At 38.0% G+C, this 23,268-nt stretch overlaps 1 protein-coding gene across 1 annotated transcript in view; it reads left to right on the top strand.

Annotated features, from left to right (window-relative positions):
* Nucleotides 1-23,268, top strand: part of agbl4 (AGBL carboxypeptidase 4) — a gene marked incomplete at its 5' end in the record, with an annotated part of 352,800 nt that overhangs the window by 104,983 nt on the left and 224,549 nt on the right. The window contains one exon of the mRNA XM_081349121.1: nt 15,823-15,917. Within this exon, the coding sequence (XP_081205247.1) occupies nt 15,823-15,917 (95 nt within the window). The remainder of the gene's footprint in view (nt 1-15,822; nt 15,918-23,268) is intronic.

Raw genomic sequence — 23,268 nt, 5'->3', positions numbered from 1 at the left:
CGAGACACCATTAGCGATCCCATGTGCGACTCTTACTGTAGTAATATGATGAAGTAATCCAACCCCAGGCCTGCCTTTCATTTTATAGATAAGTCAATATTAGACTCTAACATTGAATTTGTTCTTGTGTAAATGTGAAGCTCTGAGGGAGGTCTGTTCACAGTCATTCTTGAGAATGTTCCTACTCAATTAACTAATGGACTCAAATAAAGGTGAAAATGAGTATATGGAGTCCAAAATGAGCTGTCACACCTGTCAATGGCAGGTGAAATAAGACTTGAAGTTACCTTTGCCATGACTCCACTAGATGTTTGTGATTACTGGATAGATATTTTTGTTGTTGTTGTTGTTGTTGTTGTTGTTGTTGTTAGAAAAAATATTGATCCAAAACAGTAATTTCTTGCCAAAGCTGAACATTACTGATCATTAATGGATAAATATATATTTACTTAAGAAGTTGTAAATTTGTATTTTAATTTCATTAAAAATTAAAATAAAAAATGAAAGTGAGAACTGTATGTGTGTGTGTGTGTGTGTGTGTATAGAAAGCATTGGACTATCATATTTCAGCTCAATTTAAACAATGTATTTCATTCCTTCTAAAGTGTTGCTCCATGTTGTCATTAATTTGTAGGTTGTTCTATCAAAATGTCTTTTTTTGGGCACAAATATTTTATAGAATTGTTGGTTGCTGCCATTTCATTGTATTTCACACTAGTACCTGGCTGTTGAAATTATGAACTTCTCCCATTTTCTTTAAAACAAAAAATGTGCTTCATTTTTACTTCTTAAACTTTGTAGTTAAATAACAGCTTTTAACCTTTCTAAAGCATTTAATTTAAACAAAGCCCTCAAACAACGATATGAAGAATTTAAATCCCTCGGTCCCCTGCTGTTTGCCAAGCATTCGATTCCTCTGGAAATGAGAGCAGCCCATGCAGAACTGATGCTGTGCTTAGAATTTCTACATTCTTATAATATTTCCTTGAACGGCCTTTAGTAAAACTGCAAATCTCTAGACCTCTCATTACAGAACAAATGCCAGGAGATGTACATTTTCTCAGTAAGTGTGACTATTTTGACTCTAATAAAGGGTGATTTCTGTGTATGTCCTTTCGTGTTTTGCATATATTGATTTGTTTTGAATGAATCAATGGCAGGCGTGGTGTTTTCCGCGCTTATCAGTGTTTAATCGCTCAAGTGTGGGAAACACCCTCGCTTTTGGTTCCGTGTGACTTTCCAAAGGTTAGCCTGCACGTTAACGCTCTCATGCATTAAGCAAACAGAGCGGCCGTTCCTGTTGCACCTGGAGTGATGCATTGCCGTGCTGGAGCGCTATGAAAAGCTATCGAATACTCCGCCGCATTTTCCAGCTTATTATCCATTCCGTGATCCGTTTCTCCGTCTCCCTCCCTCGCTCTCCTCTGTCTTGGTTTGTATGTCTGTCAGAGACACCAGATGCCCCTGAATGGGTTTTTTTTTCTTTCCTGTTTTCATCCCAAACAGATACTGGCCTGCGAGCCTGATAGCAGCCGCCATAATAAACTATGTGCTATGTGAAACGCAGGCCCCGGCAGGCAAGCAGCCAGACGTGCAATGTGCAAGAAGATGAGTGTTGCCCGCCTGCTTTCTCTCTCTCTCTCTCTCTCTCTCTCTCCCTCCCTCCCTCCCCAGGTCTGGAAGATTGCTTTTATACAGCCCCTCAATCAAAAACTCACACTGCCAAGCTGTACTGCAGCCACAGATGGGGGTAGAGCTCACCTCACATCTACAAAACACTCTCCCCGGTGGAGACGACGAAAAGGATGAAGGAGGGGTTAAAGACAAGCAGAAAGAGGAGGGGAGAAATAAGTGAGTCAGTTCAGCGCTGATTAATTAATAAGGTCGTTAGCTGAGGGGTGAGACGGTTAGACGCAGCAGATTGATATTCCACAGAGATGTCGTACCTCTCGCGCCAAGCCTCCCTCCATCACCGCTGCTGATCTGGCAGGGCCGACGGGTCGTTGTACCCCTGGGAACGTTTCGAATTAAAAACACTGACCTGTGACATCACTTCCTGCCGACGCAGCAGTGCTGTCGGGGGCCGTTGGAAGTTTTTGGGCTCCTGACACTTTTTTTTTTTTTTTTTCTGCATTGTGCATGTTATATAGAGCGGTCGTGGTACTTCTGAAGTGAACGGAAGTGAGTAACAATGTTGTGCCATTATTTACCTCCTCCACAACCACATCTCACTCTCTCTATTTCCATCAGTCTATCCACCCCACGTTGCCTCAGCCTCTAGAGGGTCAGAGGCAATAACACAGGCCCACTTCAATTTTCTCATTTCAGCTGCTGTTGATGGGCCAACAGCAGCAGGACAGAAGGCTAAATCTATCATCCTCCACCACTGAACGGTGGAGGTCAAAAGCCGGCATCCGTACAATTGTAGGAAATCCCTCCGTTCGCTCAAACAAACGCTGGATTTATGCACTCTTATTTATTTGCCCTTTTCTCCTTAAAATCTGCATATTCATTTGGACGTTAAAAAGATGAGAGAATACCTGCTGATAGTAACAGTGTGAACTGTCCCGGAGAGTGGTATTCATAGCCTCAGTCTCACCTCCAACACATAAACAATCTCTCACCTCCAACACATAAACAATCACGCACACACACACACACACACACACACACACACACACACACACACACACACACACACACACACACACACACACACACACACACACACACACATATTCTTCTGTAATATTTATTTCTCTCTGACTCATTCTCCGGCCAGTGGGGGATTTTGGCATCATGTCAGCTCTGACCAGGGGGCTGTATTGTAATTATAGCAGATTGATAAAAAAACTGAATAACATATTGACTCTCACAAGCCTGTGGTAATTTTTGTGTGTGCATGTCTGCAGAAAACCTCAGTATAGTGGCAGACTTGAGGGGGAAAGAGAGAGACAGAGAAAAAAAATAAAAAAGTGCTTGACCTTATCATCCTGTAAAAGACCAACACACACTGAAGCCAGTGCTACATTTGCTCTCCAAGCTGCCCATCTGCCACCCCCGTCATATGATTGGCTTCTGGCCCAGAGGAGGCGGGCACTTAAACACCCTATGGTATCAGAATGGGATATTTGTAGCTTTTAGTGCATTTATATCTGCTAAAATGAACTTTTACCATAAAATTATCATCTTTTTCTTCAAGGAAAACAGACCGAAAGTACCAATGACTCATGTTGTGCTTTACAGTTTTTTGCCCAATCAAATCGTTTCTAGAATAAAAATAGCTGCATCCAAAATAGCAACCAAAGCAACACTACTGAGACTGGTAGATCACTTAACAATGACAACATGTTGAATGTAGTATGTTTGAATTACATTCATTCTATATAGAACATACAGCCGCAAAGTAATTATTCAAAAGAAGTATCCATTTAGAGGATTTGCTATATTGGACACAGCCAATGTCTCTCTAATGCAACCATCCAGAAAGTAATAAAACATGGGCTTGTTCAGAATAGCACAAGACCATACTACTCTTAATATTGCTGCTATACATTATGTACAGTATGCAAATTATCTGTATGTTTAGAATACCAAACTGATCTTCTACATTTTCCAAAATGAGCAGAATGAATGCAATGCATTCAACTTGACCTTTCTTGACCTGTAAAATCAGCTGCCTTTTTTCCAAGATAACTGGATTCTGATCTGTGAATTAGGGTCAGGTCATGTGACAACACAGCATACTACTATTTATTAGATTTTTTTTGTAAGGTGTTATGCCATTCTGAACATAGCCATTCTATTTTACATTCAAGTGGACTAGCCTTTCTATAGATCCCTTCCAAACTTCCTGTTTCAGCAGGAAGTGTGTCAACACAGCACAAAAAACCCTGGTTGCTCCATAATTGTTATGAAGTTTAATGTTTAAAGAATGATTCCGTGTCTTTGGGTCAGGAATGGTCTCTCCGATTCACCCGCAGGTCAACTGAGGTTTCCTGTTTGTTGTAACATCAGACATCAGTTTTTTTTACCTCCATTTCTCTCCCTCTCTTTCTGTTTTTTTTTTTTCCTCTCTCCTTCCATCTCTCTTTCTGTCTGAGCAGTGCTGCCCCAATGGACTGCTCCACTGACAGAGAGTGGACGCAGTAAGAGAGAAGCTAAAAATAACTTCAAAAAGCAGTTTGCTTTGACATCCGAGCCCAAGTGTGTATTTCCCGTAAAATGTGTGTGTTTGTACAGAGCCTTTTGTGATGGTGTTCTCACTCCGGTCTAAATTTGCTCATTGTGCTGCTGGCATGTTGGTAATCATGCCCGTCTTGTCCTGTGGCGTAAAAATAGACAAGCAAACACAAATAAATAAATTAAAAAAGAAATCTAACAAGGCGCCAGCACAAGAACATTACACCTCCATGGAAAGTTGCATTATTTTCATCGGAATTCATTTGAATTTGATGAGCCATGAAATATGAATGGAAAACATGAACATATCTGATTAACCTTGGGTAGACCACATGCCTGTGCGAAGGCAGAAAGGCGAGATATCATGGGGAGAGGTCACAGCAAAGGCCTCTCCATGGCTTTTAGATGGAGAAATTGACCTTTTGTGCTGATCTTCAACAAGCACTTAAGATTTAACCCAAATCTTCATATTAACCATCATAAGACAAACCACACAAATGGTCTCAGATGTGCAGCAAAAGGGCAACCCCTGCCAAAAACCATTTCTTTCGCCCAGCTCTTCTAAAGTCGGAGGTCACTCCCACAGGCTCACTACATTCGATTGGATGGCAATTTGAATATAATTTGCATATCATTACAGCATGTGACACATGTCTGTTTGGAGGAATTAATAACTGTTGGAGGAACCATATTTAAAATAACTGTTTTCTTTTTGAATATATTTTAAAATGTAATTTATTCCTGTGATGGCAAAGATTATTTTTCAGCATCATTATTCCAGTCTTCAGTGTCACATGATCCTTCAGAAATCATTCTAATATGCTCAAGAAATATTTCTTATTATCAATGTTGAAAACAGTCCTGCTTAATATTTTTGTAAAACATTTTTTTCAGAATTCTTTGATGAATAGAAATTTCTAAAGAACAGCATTTATTTGAAAAACAATTATTTTATACAATTATAAATGTATTTACGGTCACGTTTGATTAATTTAGTGTGTCCTTTCTTAAGAAAAAAAAAAAAAACTATCCCCAAACTTTTACACGGTAGTGTAAAATAGAATGGAACAGAATATAATACAATTGATACATTTTTCTGTCATTGCAGAATGTATGTAAGAACAAACAGTGTAAGCAATATGTCTGATTCATGAACAAATGAATCTCATGCTCTTGATACTTTTAATGAATCATTCAAAAAGAATCACTAGCTTCAGTATAACTGAATATCTTACCGAATATCTGGAGCCAATAATGGGAGGCCATCCTTGTTGCAAGAGGAAACAGGACTTTGGTTATGTCACTGTTTATATTGTTTATTATTTATTGTTTCTTTTTATTGTAAGCATATTCATCTTTAAACTCTTCATTCTCCTTGCATTTTCATCATAGGGTAAATGTATCATTGAGAATACAGTATTTGAACAGGGTGCCCTCTGAGATCCCCCCCCAATTAGAGAGGTCTGGAACAATAATGCTAGCGCTTAATTGCATTAACATAATGCCTCCTAACGATCATTACACTCACCAAAATAGTTGTGATAATAAAGCCATTACTATTTTGAGAGCACAATTAGCCTACGGTGCCACCCTTTGTGATGTTATAATTACGACATTTAGACGTGCATGCATTGCGTTCCTCATCCTGTTGGGAGGAGAGGACGGGAGGCGGAACGGTTGTCATAGACCGGGGCAATTTACGTCCTCGTCTGAAACAGACTTGTCACCTGCATTCCGCCGTACTACCCGGCAGCGTCGTGAGCTGATTGGTTGCATAGATAGACTGCGTTCTCCAAATCTTGTCAGAGGTGAAAGAAATGGCTTAAGATAAAAGAGTTAGATGGATAGATAGAAGGGAAAAGGAAGACATGGAGAGAGTGCTGGTGAGATATAGGAAAGGATAGAAATGGAGAAAGAGATTGGTTTTCATGCCTGGTAGTCAGCAGCTCTGTAAATCTCAGAGGACTGAAGAGGGGGAGCAGAAGGTTGATAGTCATCCATCACTTTTGACAATTCCACCTCTCTCTTGCCACTTACTTGACGGAAGACCCCGTGTGAACGAGAGAGAGAGACCAACAGAGAGTATTTTTATAGAGGAGGAGTTTTTAGATGGCAACACTGTTCCATTTTGTTTCTGTATTTGTCTGATCCTGAGTGAGAGATTGTGGCTCTTCAGTTCAGTTTTGCGGTTCGGTTCAGAGCCAAGTAGCCTTGGCTTGGGAATAATATTAGGGCGAGTTTGTTTTTTTAGTTTTTTTGATGAGGCTATTCCTTTAAGTCATGTCAGAATGCCGTGATCTAATGCAATAAGGGTAGAAAGGATGTAAAAAAACATATACTCCCTAAGAGATCAATGTATTAAAATGCATTGTGACTTCATTTCAGTATGGGAAATGTAAGTTGACGTAGACAAACCAAGAACATTGATTTTTTGCATGCACAATACATGACTCGGGCCACATGAGCCACCGGGATAGGGTTAAGTATTACAAACACGTATACAAAGGTCTTTTCCTCATAGCTGTGCACGGAGCCATCAGTAGGTTAATGGAATGCTTTTAAAGCTCTCCAAGCATCATTGTGTGAGTGACTGTGACCTTTTGCATTGTGTCGTCTGTGTTTTGCTGGACCGTCAGTCAAAGGCGATGGAGAGACCTAATTAAACATGTTAGAATCACATGTTGCTGCCACACAATGGAGCAGTAGATTGCGATTGCCTTTTCATTGAATATGGTAAAAGCGCCCACTTCCTGGTTTTCCAGTAGAATTAAATAATCCTGCACAAAAGGCTCTGAATGCCTGAACCAAACAAAAGGTCTACATGCCTGCTGCTTCAGAAATGCCTGCCGGAGTTTTCTGTTATCTGATATCACAGTTATTGAATACAACCCTTTTTTAGAAGGAAATTAAAAGCTGACATTAAATTGCAGCTCAACATGCTCACAGCTTGTGAGTATGTGAAATTTCTCTTCTCTACTTTTCTCTAGAATGTGTTTGTGCTAAATCAGATTAGTTTTTTTCATAGTAGAGCTTTGAAGTCAGACATATGCCTTGTTAGTTTGTTTCTAAAGGTTCTGTGCCCAGTTGCAACAAACCATTTACAATAGTTCAGAGCAGTTCTCGAGTAATTTTGAGGTCTCCACTGGTCCACTTGGATCTGAAAACCCGAGGTCCGACCCGAGCGCGTTCGGGTCCAAAACTTCAATGAGTGCCTCGGACAAGGGTCAGGTTTGGTATTATTGACCTCGGGTCTTGGGTAATTTGAAATACAGTAAATGTGCTTTTTTCGAATGGACCCGAGAAGACCCAAATTCTTTTCAACTGTGTCTGGCATTTAACAATTTTATTATTTAAAACAATTCTATGAAAACGTGGTTATCTCACTTTTTCTAAGTTCTCTCAGATTCCGCGCTTCTACGTGCAATGGACTGTTAAGTGCATTTTTGAGAAACGTTTGTAACCCCACACACAGAAATCCATCTTATAGCTATGAGATCCATCAGGAAAAGCCACTCGCTTCATTATGCTGTGTGTTCATGCAGGGCTTTTTTCTTTTTGTGTGTGTAGAAGCCCTTTGCCGGAGATGAGGTAAATAGTGTTGCAGACAACACTAGCGAATCCATAATTTATTGGGCGATTAAATCGATTACATTTTTTATCGAACTATCAAATTTATTTTTCCAATCCACTGGTCACAATTGAAAGCTGAACAATATAACTTGTATCCATCTGGCAGGCAATAAAATAAAGTAATAATAAATAAGTAAATAAATAAATGAAAGTAATAGAGCAGCGGGCAAATCAGTCAGCGGGGCTGCAGGCTGTGCACACGTCAATGCTGTTTACGTCCGGCTCCAGTCGGGTTCCAAAATAAATGCTGTCGGCTCAGACTCGGGTCTAATTTGATCAGTTCTGTCTCGGGTCGGGTTTTACTGTAAAGAAAAAAAAATATGCACGTCGGATTCGGGTAAGGAGTGATTTGGGTCGGGTCTGTTGATGCAATCTGTATTATCACATACATTATATTTTATATATATATTTATAAGTTTAACGCTTTAAAATGCAGCATCTGTTTTTTTCTGTCATCCATCCAGTGTACAGTATGATCACGCTGTCATTCATTCAAGTGCTATTAAACCATTCAAGCACACAGAAAACAATAACCTAAGTACTGACGTGTTGTCTGTGAATCCCGTCTGTGTGACAGACACACACGACTCGTGTGCACAATTCTCTTTCGCGCTTGAACGGACAAAAACAAAAGTATGCCAAAATGCCTGCTTTGTCGAGTATCCTCGTAAGCACAGTCTTAAAAAAGTTAAATAAAGTCTTAAATCACCGTAAAGTCAAGAGTTGTGAGGACATCAGATATGTGTCAGCTCCACTTCATGTGCTTCAGATCTTAAAGTGACAGCAGCCTAATAAAGCTGCTGCTGTCTGTGATTATTGTGAATCAAAGAACAAAAGACGGAGAATATCACTCAATGCTCTTGACTGAATAACTTTTGTAGCTTTAATAAAAAATTACCTGTTAGATCAAATGTTTCAAATAACTGTCTTTATGTTGTTTGTGCATTCATTTGGAGATTAAAATTAATACAATATAAAAATATATTAAAAACTTTAATGTTAGGTGCGATTAATTGCGATTAATTACAGAAAAATGTGTGATTAATTCTTACGTTTTTTTAATTGATTGACGGCACTAATATGTGCATAAATATTGTGCTGGTGACTTGACTGATCTTTTGCACACTAAGACACAGCAAAGAATGTACTTTTTAAAGAAACTGCTGGTTTTTAATGTCAATAACAAAATGCTTCAAATGTTTTATACTGCTTTCATTGAAAGTGTTTTAACTTGCTGTATTATCTGTTGGTTCGGAAATGCCCTGAATCACAGAAAAATATAATCAGACAAACAGTTACTACTGCCAGCAAGTTACTTGGGATAACATTACCGAGCATTGAACACATTTACAAAGACAGAATGGTGAGAAAGGCCAGTAACATTGGATGTGATTACACACCCGTTGTCATCTCATTTTAAATGATTGCCATCTAGTCGCCGTTTCTGTCCACCCCTTATGACCAAGAACAGATCCAAATTTTCTTTTGTACCACAAGCCATAAAAGCCTTAAATCAGTCCAAATAAGCTATGTCCAGCTGGCCTGGTCAGACCCAAGGGTGTATAGTGTATTGCATTGCATTGTATTTGTTTGTGTCATATGTCTGATGTTTTGTCATGAAGTGCCTTGCTACTGCGCCGCAAACCCAATTGCCCCACAGGGACAATAAAGTTATCTACTACTACTACTACAAAGCTACTACTACTAAAAAGTTATATTTCAATAATTCTCTCAAAATTGTTAAAATTACATTTTAACCTTGATAATGGAATACCAGATGTACTTAAATTTGAATTTTTTTTATATATTTTTTTATTATATTATTCATTGAACAGACAGTTAAAACATGATGTAATCTACACATTGTTTTGTATGTGGCTCAGGTTACTCTATATTTAACCCTTGTCAGAGTGACACTATATGTAATTTTATATGACCCACTGCATGCTGTATTATTCAGTGTTATTAAGCTAATATATCTACATTGAACTTTCTTAGTAAGAACATGACTTACAGAGGGCAAAGTACATTATTTATGTCTCCCTCCATTTAGACAATTCTCTTAAATATTTCAGCAATGTTTTCCCCAGAGCAGGGCTCTGCAGATCGATCAGTATCAAAAGACACCGTTTGCCCCCAAACACTGTTTGACATCCAGCTATTTCTGGTCAGGAGCACTGTGTAGGTCGTGATTCTTGGCAGCCTTTTTCCTCATTCGCTTTTCTTTTAGATTCTTTTTCTCTGTCTCTTAGCAGTGTAAATCATTAGTTCACCTGTGCAACACAGAGCAGCTTGTTGTTGAGTTGTAGGAGAACTTCACCTCTAGAGCGTGTGTGTGTGTGTGTGTGTGTGTGTGAGAGAGAGAGAGAGAGAGTGAGAGAGACTCATGGAAATTAGAGGATACTTTTTTAATCCCAGAATCAGTTTTTAATGAGATCTTTACTTAAGATGTATATTATGTATTCCTCTAACTTTTCTTTCTTCTACATGTGGTGGAACAGCAGCCATTACTTCAGTATTCAGTGTCACATGTTCTGTCATAAGTCATTTTAATATGTTGATTTGGTGCTCAAGAAACATTTCTTATAGTTATTAATGTTGAAAACTGATGTACTGCTTAATATTTTTCTGGAAACTTTTATCCTTTTTTTTCAGGATTCTTTAAATAGAAAATTCAAAACAGCAGCTTTTATTTAAAGTAGAATATTTTGTAATCTTTTGTAACACTGTAAAAGTTTTTTACTGTTACTTTTGATCAATTAAATGCATCCTTGGTAAGTCAAATTTTTTTTTTTATAAAAACAATTACTGACCCCTACATTTTAAGCAATCATTTGTATGTAGATGTTTAAATAATTTCAATAAATTAGTATTAAAATATGTATTTATTATGTGAATAGTAATTTATTTGTAATATAAATATATATTTGTGATATCAGTATAAAATAATAAAATAAAAAGAGTTGCCTGTTACACAACATTTATGTAGTTACTTTTTTTTTTTACTAGTTTATTGTTCTTAGTGAACAACATTTATGTGTTGATGAAGTGGTTTCTTCCTGTCAGATTGCCAGAATAACCTTCAGAGTGGACCACATTTTAAGTCAAAAGTCAGGCTCTGTGACACAAGACTCCAGGTGAGTGTGAATATGTGTCAGTGTAAAAAGCACTGAAAGAACTTGACATGCCTGATGGAAATGACATCTCAGGCAGGCTGGATGGTAATGTGTTCCTGTCTCTCTATCAGTAATTAAATGTACCGTTCTCACAGTTCCTCCATGACCAGCTCTGCACTGAGCTGTGCTGCTTTGGGAACCAACTCCAAATTACTCCTCAATGTAGATACATTGGCTTAACTAATGCAAGGGAGCCCACCAGTGACTTTCAGTATATATGTGTGCATTTTTTCTCTTTCCTTACATAAAGCTCTTAATGAGCCTGAGATGAGATGTGTGTCCAATTTAACCCACACCCCTCCCTTCTTCTGAGTAACTCCCCTGTTGACTGTGATGATGCCGTAGGAAATAATGACATAAAGAGGGCAGCTTCTCATGGTACTGTGAATACAAGTAGTGAAGAGGTAAGAATGATACAAATCAATTCTGACAATGTCAACTAGTCAACTAAAGGAGTCAACTTTAAACTTCACAGCAGCACTCAGCTTTGTTGTGCTGGGATTGTCTGAAAATGGTTGCCCTCTTTGCATAAGCCTCATGGGAAAACATCCTCAAAATGTTATTTAATTTAATGTTAGACTGCGTATGTTTGGTTTGAATGAAATTTGTTATACTTATCCGGCTTGTCGTGACACTTATACGGCTTATAATATTTGATTATGGTTGGTCAATCATGGCATTCAATAGTTAAATATGTTTGTATAATAACTGCTAAAATGTGGTTCATGGCATCATACCGGTACTTTCATGTCTCTCATTTCACTCTACAGTCTCTCATTTTATATTCCAAGGAAATTGCCACATACTGACTGTAGTAAAATAGCTTTAAAAGACTTATTAATATTAATTTTAATATATATGTTGAGCATTAAATCGTTTCTAGATGTCTAGAAGTTCATGGGTCCAGTTAAAGCAAGAAAATGAAAACATTGCTTAAAAGAACAAAAGCAACCCTTGAGAAACATTGACTTATGCAGATTAATAACGATTATTTTTTCGTAAAAATTATTGCAATATTATTGTAGAATATTTGCTTGGCCAAATTGTTTTCAAATGTTGTAATGGACTGTTTTTCATAGCAGAATCTTAAAATAATCTACAAGACAATAATTTTGATGTACATGTATTTATTTATGTGGTAATTTGTTGGGTTTAGTTGGGGGTGCACATAAAGATTCTGGGCCCTATCATACACCCGGAGCAATGCATCGCCAAGTGTCTTTTGCTAGTTTCAGCCCGACACAGTTATCATTTTCACGTCCTGCGCCACGTTGTGCCCATTTTCTTGCTGGTCTGAAACCGAGGTGTGTTCAGGCACGTTGCTATTTTGAGGCAACTGAAATAGACTGCGCCATTGACCAACTGAAACCTGGTCTAAAGTCAATGGCGCAGTATTTTTTTATTCATTTAATGAGCGCGTTAGTATTGTGCGCCTATAGGCGGGTCCACAACGCGCTTACATTCTGCTTACACACACAGGGACGTGCAGCAGCACACAAACATGCCAAATATTAAAAATAAAAGGATTACAATGTAAAAGATTATTATTGTGTACATAAAGACTTGTCCCGTAGATGGTCTGCTTGCGCTCTTTTACCTGGCGCACGAGCAGTTCCGTTTGCGCTCTGGAGACGCGTTCAGTCTTTCCGCTTGCAAATTCTGCCATGTAAATAGCAAATCCGCCATGGCGTGAGCGCAACTGACTTTTAAACGGAATGGGAGATGAGTCTCGGGCTGGTTTATTTTACATTACACCCAAAACACACCCATTACTCATTAAGAGAATAGAGACAACATTTTTAGACCATGCGCTGTGCGCCGACCATTTTTCCCGTCGTTAAACTAGCAAAAGTGGATTTGCAAACACCCTAAGTGCCCTTGCGCCGTGTGCTTTAGACCATGTGCTTAGATTGTTAAAATAGGGCCCAGAGTGTGTTTGAGTCTGGCATGCAAATATCCCAATCCGTTTCCACTTGTTTTCTACTCCCATTTAAAATTTGATACGCCTATTTATTTTGTTAGCTGCATTTAGCATTGTTTTTTTCCCTGCTGTCGTATGACCCAGAGAACCACTGGATGGAGAGAGAACTGACCCTACCTTGTCCCACCCTCAAGTCAGACAAACCCCAGCAATACATTCCAGTCTAGACCCAGAAACCATCTGCCAAAGCAGACAATCTGAATTTTGTGGTGAAAAAAAAGAAGAAAGAGTGGCGTGATGTAAAGGTAGTGGAATGAGGATGTATTTGCCTGTGGGAAAAAAAAGACTGAAAGTAGGCTGGCAACAGATGTGTAGGGCAGTAAAAGTGTAATTGAAATGCCAGCAGCAATGGTCTTATCTACCCGTTCCAGCAGCTACCTCGCGTCTGAACATCAGTTAAATGTCATTTTAGCCCTGGCTGATTCAGGCCGACCACAATCCCCCATCTTCTGTGACTGCAGCCACTGATGGGAGGGGAACAGCAGGATGGATAGATGGGGGGGTTGGTGAAGAAAGCGGGCACTGAGAAAAAGAGAGAATGGTTGTAATTGGATTTCGTTTGCACACTGTTGACTTCCATCACCTGGGCTTAATTGGGAATTTGATATGATTTATCACAAGGAGTCATTTACAGTTTGGACATGTCATTATTAGCATTGTCTGTACTGTTTATACACTTCATATTTCATAAACTTCATTCTCCCATTATATGTTAGAAAAAAGGGTTCGAGGAAGAATCCAACTGCCCTCAAATTGCCCCAGACATGCTGCTGTGACCCCAGGTCTACACTGACGTCAAGTGGGTAAAAAGAGGGATGTGACAATAGAGCACCGCTAACTGTAGGTAATAGGCCTTACACCAGACACCAGGCTGCATTCCAATTCATTTACTTCTACTACACAGTAGAACTAATGTATAATGTCTGTAAAAAAATATGTACCACTACCAGTGGGGAAACTTGGAATTAATTTTTGATTTGAGGTTGTGTCAATTATAGAATCATGGCTTAAGCAAATTGGTATTGGTCATAATTGTGCTTTAATTTTTATTGTTAATAGTATGAATTATTTTGTTCATAACTACAACTAGATTAGCATGATCTAAAATAAATATTATTACTTAATTTGTATGTTTGTGCATTAAAAAAAAACCTTTTCGGTAACACTTTATAATAACATTCAGTTGTAAGTCATTTAAAAGTGGTTAGTTAATGATGAACTAATCATGCTATTCATGCGTTTACACATCGTGTTGAACACTGTTACTTACCTGTTACAAATTATCTGTACGTGTATACAAGGCATTTACAACACTTTCTGCACCCTCTAATTGCTACATACATACAAACATACATACAAAAAAAAACATAATTCATTAAACATTTATGAAACGCATATTCATGTTTTGTAAATGATTAGTTCATCATTAACTAACCACTTATAAATGACTTACAACTGAACGTTATTATAAAGTGTTACCCTGTTTTCTTAGCTTTGGTCTCCCATTCCTATTCATTTTCAGTGCATAAAAATAGTGAAGCAAACTGTCACAAATTCTTCCTCTCATAGTGCAAGGGGTTGTGGGTAATATTAGCCCAAGTACCCACTGAAAATATTCCCCCTTTGAAATACTAATTTTCGAACAGACTATGATTTGGGACATACCTCAATATCTGTATACAGTATGGATAACATACAAGCTGGAATGCAGCTCAGGTTTTCTCTAGGTCCACCAAACCCTGCGTCTCTTCACCTCTACACAGCCTGACCTTCACTTCCTGCAATGTTGTGTTTCTTTTTAAGCTACAGTTTGCAGACAGTGTTTGTTTTGTGATTTGTGTAGTTCCATATGTTGGTGGAAATTATGAGAAACCTCACATCCTTCTACAGTTTTGCCTCTATTATCTCACGTGTGTTATAAGTTCACACAATCTTCGCATTACGTAGTCAGCGAGATCTTGCAAGATTCTTTTAACACGTTTGGTGTCTCGTACAGCACTTCCCATTTGCACTGCTAATTTTGAAACTCACTGTGAGGTTTTGTGAAAAGCAGCCCAATTGAGCATTTCAGATCTTTGCTGTTAGTTTTAATGGTTCATAAAGTTTTTATTTTGTTTGTATATTGTGAATATTATTAATTACAAAGAACCACAAATTGTTCCATCTTCCTATGATGACACACAACAATTTATCAGAAGCTGCAAAATACTCAGTGCCATCAAAGTTAAAGTTCAATGTTTTATTTATCAAATTCATAACAACACACATACTACAGTATTTGCAGACAATTTAATGTGCTATAAAGGTCAGACTGCTGCTATGATTACTACAAAATTGTAACTACCGTCACTATGGCATCTCTGGGGCATTTATGATGGACTGGATCAAAGCCCGTGACTGGAGAATGAAGTTGAAGTTGGATTTACCAAAAAGATTGTGAAGTTCATGGCATAGAATGTAATAAATATAATCAAGGTTTTGTTTAAGATCGTTTGCATCGGCAACTCGGTGATAATCAATGTCATGCTTTTTTATTTGCTGTAAGCCACTTTATTTATGTATGTATTTATTTTAACGTATTTATTTATTGTATCTTTATAGGGATTTAAATGATTTCTGATTTAACTCTCTCTAAATGTCACATACAACGAAAACTAAGCTCAATTTCTATTACTGTAAGTCCGTTTTAATTTTGTTTTGTAGTGCACATTTATAGTTTGTTTTGTTTTACAGTTTCAAAAATGTCAACTTTCATTTTTGTAGGGGTCTTTTTTCCACTGCTGTGTGCATTTTCATATATAATAAAATAACCATGGTTCCATCTCACAAAAATATCTGTTTCTATTGTTTCAGAGGGTGATTTTCAACATCGTGAACTTCAGCAAGACCAAGAGCCTGTACAGAGATGGGATGTCCCCCGTGGTGAAGTCGACCAGCCGGCCTAAATGGTATTCATACCCTCTGCAAATATCACATCTCCACCTACACACTGTTCACCACTGCGCTTTCCACGCTTTAATTCCAAATAACAAATCCACATAGTTTCCATGTGTGTAATGCTGGCCCAAGCATGGGTTCCACACATGCCCTGCAGACACTGAGAATAAGACTTGACTGTGTACCCAGTCGTCATATCTGACTCACAATATCTGTCTTATCTCTCTTCCACAAACAACAGGATTTTTCGTTACCACCTCTTTTGAGTTTTCACACTGCCAGTGTTCCTTAAAGGAAGCATTCAACACTTTCTCACTTTCTCTAACTTCTCCAAGTTGACAATGGTGTGTTTGATGTTCCAGATGAGAGGTTGTGTTGCTGGGGATGTTTGGTCTCCATGGTGACGCCATCTGGGTAGAAAAAGGGACAGTAACAGGGCTGTTGATAGAGGTATTGTGAAAAATGCCAGAGAAGGAAGTGAGCTTCAGGCTGGACAAACTCATCATAGGCGCCATTTTCTCTAAACGTGTTTTGTGTGTCTTTTAATCAGCTTGTCTCTTTGCGCTCTGTCAGCGGTAGGGATGGTTTTATTAGACACACATCTGCCTTCATGGAGGAGGAGATGCGTGAAAGACAAATGCAATCCCCTAGCTGTGTGTATTTTTGGATGTCTGTTAAATGGCTACATGTATTGCATCAATGTAAAGATAAGATCGAATCCTTCCTGCTCTATGTGAGATCTGCTATTCTTCACATATGGCTTATTTGATCTCTTGTCTATGATTATGCCAAATGCTGAACTACTGAAGCTAATCTCCATATACACATTTAAAGACTCAGTTTCTTGTTTTTTTGTCTAGTTGTTGTGTACTTTACTATTCACAGTCTAGGTGTGTCAATTACAACATATCTCTGATTATTTATGATTTATGATCCTGCAATTTGTTTTTCACAAATTTGCTTTTATAAACGTATTATTATTTTATAATGTAAATTATTATTACAGAATAAATCCTTATATGGTTTACACTGTAAATTCATGAAAATTGGAGGAATTAAAAATATATATTATATTATATATATTATACTGTATAATATTTATTATATTTATTAGTGAAAACAGTGGTTTAATGTTTAATGATTTTGAAAAAGACTATTATGCCCACCAAAACTGCATTTATTTGATAAAAAATTACACATTATATTTCTGCACACTATGTTTTTTTTTTTTTTTTTGCACTTATTGCAGCAACACATTTCAGTCTTATAGTGTACGACTGCTTTTATAGTGTGCCAGTGTACTTTGAGCACTTTCCAACAACTTTGGAAAAAGTTAAGTTTGCAAATCCCTAATTACTAAACACGTACCCACACACACACACACACACACACACACACACACACCGATACATCCACGCCTCCTATCAGTATCAATCAGAGTGGTGCATTACCATTCAAACACTCATCTGCCAGGTTGAATTTTCATGGGTCATGCCGTCTGGGCAGGTGAGGCCTGTCAGAGGTAATAGCAGGGAACTGATGGATGCAGAAGTGTGTGTGCATCCATACGGGTGCATACAAGAGCCACTACGCCACGTTATCCTGACGCGCCGAACAGAGGTCATGTGACAGAAAATACCCGCTCAACGGAAGCCTTGACATCTGTCACGAGTCGATCAAGGGCATTCAGACAAATGGCAGGCATCTGCCAAGGGAGCCTGTCTTCCTCTGCCAAACCCTGGTCACGGCCTAATGGGACAAGACAATTAGATGGAGATGCTGCCGGAAAACAATGGACTGCAAAACATTTCACAGTCAAGCTGACGTCTCCTACGTGCCCATGTTAAACATTTCCCTCAGGAGAGTGCTGGGGGTATTTAAGAGTTTGTAGCAAGTCATATCTCAGTTTTTATAGGCCTGCGCCCCTCAAACATCTCTTTAGAAAATGAATTGCTATAAGGTAGCACAATTATGATAAAAAAATAAGTGTCTTAAAATACATTTATAAATACACACAATTACATTATATGCATAATTTGACAATATTGCAGCTTTATTGGAAATTATTCAGATTAAAAATAGTATGCTCACAAATTATATTTACATTGATTTTCACTTTTTGTTCAGGTTATCATAGTTTTAAGGCATGCAACAATTTATAATTTAGTGATTTTAAGATCTACATACAGGTCAGGTACAAGGTAAAAAAATGGCAAAAATAAAGGACGGAGGCTTGGTAGAAGTTTTTAATGTGACCTTAATATAACCAAAAAGAAACAAGTTTGTTGAATCTGTTTTCGTTAGTTTTAGTAAAAATCAACCCCTGGGACCTAATTGTGTCCGTAATTGAAGAAATACTATATTAATAACACTATATATATGATTTTTAAACATTAATAACCGCTACAAAAATAAGCAATATGAATAGAAAACTGGAGTAGACCTAAATAATTGACATGATTAGCTGTAATCCTGTTCTCAACCATGTATTTGATTCATTGTGCAGCCCTACAGTATATCACAGTCAAGCTCAATTAGGGTTTAAAAGAAGAACTTTATTGCATCACAAAGTCACCCTTCTATTATCAAATTTTTTAAACACTTTTTTGCTAACTGGAAATTGAGCAATTTTTGCTAACTTTCTAACATTTTCATAGCAGGGAGGAGGCAGATTGACATTAGACGACATTTCTTTTATTTCCAGCGGCATCAAAGTCATTGTCTGAATCATGCGTTTTTTTTAATACCAATCTGGAGCTCAAAGGACCACCGTTTGTGTTTGTCTGCGGCATGTGGTGTGAAAATAAGCCTGTAGCATTTAGAGACTCTGAATACTCAAGCGAAAGCGACAGAACCTCTGTGTACAAATGCCACAGTGATAGTCATCAGATGGCTGGATCAGGGTGAGCTGATCATACCGCATGCTGCTGTGGCGCAGACTCGGGCATTAGGACTTCAATAAAGCGAGGAAAGACCACGTAATTCTCATCCAATTATAGAGATGTGAAAACAACATGCTGTGACGCAAAGGGAGGCCTTACACACACTTTTGCATGCAGGTACACATGCTCCCTTCTTCACAACACACTCAAGCACACGTGATAATGGCTATATGTGCAAAGCGTTTTATACATTGTGTGAAACAGAAGTGAAAATAATGGTTCATGTGATCATGGACTGTACCACCCTAAATGAAATTCTCTGCTAGTTAGGTGCTGATTTAGTGCTGGTCAGTGTAGCCATGCACTGCAAAAAGTACCTGTTGAAATTTGTTGGCCAAGGACATATAGCTTGTTAAGCTAGTTCAAGACTCTTTGGAATCAAAATGTTGTCCATTTCAGGTCTTTTTTGTGTGTGTGTGTGTGTGTGTGTGTGTGTGTGTGTGTGTGTGTGTGTAGTTATTATAGTTTGAAAATGCAGTGGCTGTACAATATTTTATCACCCCATATACACCTCAATCAAATTCTGTGCAATGACGATGAGTGAGTGTTTATCTTTTTCACATGGCAATTTTGTTAATATTCCATAGTTACCTATTTAATACAGTGCACTTCAAAAGTTTGTAATTGTAGCATTTTGGACAATATCATCATAAGTTCTTATCATTTTGTAATGACTTTGCATTAATAAGGGACAATACAAACTATGAAAACATTGGGACACCTGGGACACAATCAGGCACCACAACTTCCAGAGGGGCTTATCTTATATTGTCCAAAATTCAACTTATTGTCCAAAACAAGAATGTCTCTTCACCCTAAATTATACTACCTTTTTTTATTATACTACCTTTTTCTGACTAGCAAAATCAAGAGGGTATTTTTTTTTTGGGGGGGGGGGGTGTCTTTGGTTGTGTTTATGAAGGAAGTAGGTAGTTTATTATTTTGTGTCCTCCTTGCTTTTATAGTCCTTGGGTGTTGCGTGTGGTTGTGACAGGCTGTGACATAAACTAAAGACTATTGGCTATCTAAAAAGAAAGGGGATGAGCCCTTCAGTACAGAATGTCCCGCCCAAACATATGGTTTCAACAAAATATGTGAGTATTCTTCTGTGATTCCTAGTTCCTGAGGGGCAATTTCAGAAGACATTTATTCAATCTCAATGTTTTGAGCTTCAAAAACCCCAAACAGCTGTCTTTCATTTCTCTTTCACATTCTCCTTTTCATTCATTTTCCATCATGACAGCAAAGTGGAACAGCTCAAAAACTGCTAATCTCTCTTTGACAAGTAGATATGAAATAAAGCAAAGAGCAGCGTTAACTGTCTGATCCAGCCTTGTATGCAGCATTGGATAAAGTCAAGAAAAAAAAAGATTGAGCGTGGGAGAGAGAAAGAGAGTGAGAAATGGGGAAGAGAGAGAGAGAGAGAGAGAGAGACAGTTTAAGAAAAAAGAAGAGAACAGATTGCCATTGCTGCCTTTATCTGTGAAAAAAGTCACTTTTAACCTGAAAGTTGAAACCTTTATCTCTATCTGCAGAGACCGTTCTTCCTTGAGGCTGGCTGATGCTGGAGCTCTGCTTGTGCGCATGCGTGAGTGTGTGTGTGTGTGTGTGTGTGTGTGTGTGCACGCCTCCTGGGGCTCATCTGTTCTTGGCCCATGATAGACAGACAGGCATCAGACTGGAACTTGGATGCGTGCATGTTTGTTTCTGGAGATATGCGTGTTTATGCGCCTATAGTTCAGCAATAGGACTGGACAGGAAATGGCCAATGAGCAACCAAACAGTGCTTACTGATATTGACAATATCTCCCTTTGGAGTAATCTTTTTGCTTTGTAACTTTGCAGACTGTAACCATGTTTAAGTTCAGGGAAGAAGGAGGCTGGAACCGGCGGATGTTCAACGTAAGCACAAAATAAACATTCAACAAAATAAAAGTAAAGCAGCAGACCCTCATGGACGACTGCCGCATAAACTACAACAAAACAACAATATAAATTCCAGGCCTGGTCCTCTCGTCCTTTACTCTCGTCACTCCTCCTTTTATCCTTCCGGAGCTCCTCCATGAGACTTGAGTAGGTATGCAGGTGTGGTGTCTTGGTGCGCAAGTAACCTCGCTCTGTTCCCATGGTTCCATGGTTCCCATGGTTCATGGCCCCGCCCTGATTGCCACATACCCCCATTGCCCTTCGCAGTGTCACGGCGACCGCAGCATCTGGGGGTAAGTATAGACGAGGCCAAAGGAAAGGAGATAGAAGGATGAGGGAAGGGTGAGAGAGGGAAAAATAGAGCACTCCAGCAGAGCACTCCAGCCGAGCACTCCAGCCCCCCGCCTTGAGTGTCCATGGTGGCAGACACTGCTCAGCCCTGCTCGTTGGGACCACAAGTTTCCCACAGCGGTGAGGCCTCTTTGACACAGCTTTCCTCCTTCCTCCTGGGTTTCGGCACCATAGTTCTTGGCCCCGCCCTGCTTGCCACACAGACCTTTTTTAATGCTCAAACAGCAACATTTGTTACATTTTTCTAGTTATTCTGAGCTATAAAATATTTAATCTCCTAGAAATTGCTATTGTGTAAAACTTTCTTGCACAACCAATTTGTGATTGGTCAACACAAATTGATGTTAATGATGCATTACCTAATTTGAATCAGAATCAAAAATGGGATCTAAATCAAATTAATTCTCATGGAAATTCTTTGTGCAGAATGTAAATATAAATATAAAATATAAGTGTGCTCAAGTGTCCCAAACCAGTTCTTCTTCACCCGCTCCCAACTTGATTTTTCTTTTTTCCTTCAGTTTTGAAGCGTCTCACAAAAGGACTGAATATGAATTGTATTTATACAATTCATATTATTTATATATATATATATATATATATATATATATATATATATATATATATATATATATATATATATAATTATTTTTTTTTTTTACTTTGCAAACTCCCAATATATACATAGGTTACATTCAATCTGCACACTCTTAGCAGAACCGCCTGCACCCGCCTACAACAAGAAATTTAGTCCCTTGTCTCAACAAATTTAACCAGGTCTCATGGGTATTCTGCAAGAATGCAGATCTATAGCTCAAACAAATCTCTTAAATATATTTCAAAGATTCAGTGCCATGAACAATTTTTTGCTAATCCAGCAAACTTTTAAAAACAACTTTGTTTCCTTGGTTAAAGCCTGTGTACCTTGACTCACAGCCAGCCAATCAGGTTGGAGCTTGCCATATTTGTGTTCAGTAAGCATCAGAGAGACCGTGAGTGGTCTGGGAATGTGGCTGGGACTGTTGTTAGCTTAATGGTGGTTTTGGAATCGTTATAGGTATCTCTTGCGCTGTGGTTCATGTGGTTGTGTTTTAGCTGTCTGGCAGCAGTGAGGAGGACTGATGCATTGGGCTTATTGCTTTTAAGTGGGAGGATGAAGTGGTTGTGAGCTCTTCACAGGACTGAGAGCTGTTTAGCATTCAGCAAAAGAGAGAGAGACCTTTGACTGTTGATCCTCCTGACACATTAGATCCATTCTATGGCCATATTGAGATTCTGGGTGCTTATTGTAGGATAGACTGTACCTCTTTTTCTTCTGCATCATTGGCTCTCTCAGCTTTTAGTTACTCTCTCTCCCTTCTCAAAAGTGATTTTGCTGCTTGTTTCATAGGTCTGTCACCAGACCTTTGTATTTCTTTTTAGGAGAGTTTTGTTGGCAAAGTTAGATGAAACTATATATGGATGTTTATATAACCATATTAGGGTTTTCACAACAATACCAGAAATTCAGTTGTCAATACCAATAAAATTTCATAATTCTCAATACCAATTGTGATACAAGAGAAAAAAAATATTTTAAAAGTTAAATATCAATATAAATGTTAACTAATTAAAACAGTGGCCTTGAGAATTATTCCCCAAGTACTGATTAAGTACTAATTAAATGCAAGGTCAAATCATTATTCAAATTAAAATTCTGTAATAAAAAATTATGAACAAAGAAACAAATTGCAAGCAAAAGGACAAATATAAACCGAGCAAAGATGCAAATTAAATAGTTTTTCATGGAAGTAAACATGGAAAGGAAGCTAAAATATAACTAGTTTATGTAACATGTAACAGAAGATGGGGATGTTGTTGTAAAACCTTTATTTTAAAGGTTAAATATTTATATAAAAATTACAACTAATAAAAACTAACAAAAACTTTTTTTTTTCATCAGTCTGTTGTAATTCATAAATCAAAAAGTAAACATTTAGAAATTGACAAGAATGCAGTCAAATTTAAAAAATAAAATCATTTATTGTCTTATTTTTTAATAAAGATAATATGGAACTGGTAATATTATTAAATAAAGCTAATAAATTGTCATGGTTCTGCCTTCATGTCCTAGATCTTTCTTGTTTTGAGGCAGGATCATGAC

This window comes from Scardinius erythrophthalmus (genome assembly GCF_964197995.2).
Source record: "Scardinius erythrophthalmus genome assembly, chromosome: 20".
Lineage (NCBI taxonomy): Eukaryota > Metazoa > Chordata > Actinopteri > Cypriniformes > Leuciscidae > Scardinius > Scardinius erythrophthalmus.
Note: the sequence above shows the minus strand (reverse complement) of the source record. Positions and strands in the feature narration are given on the sequence as shown.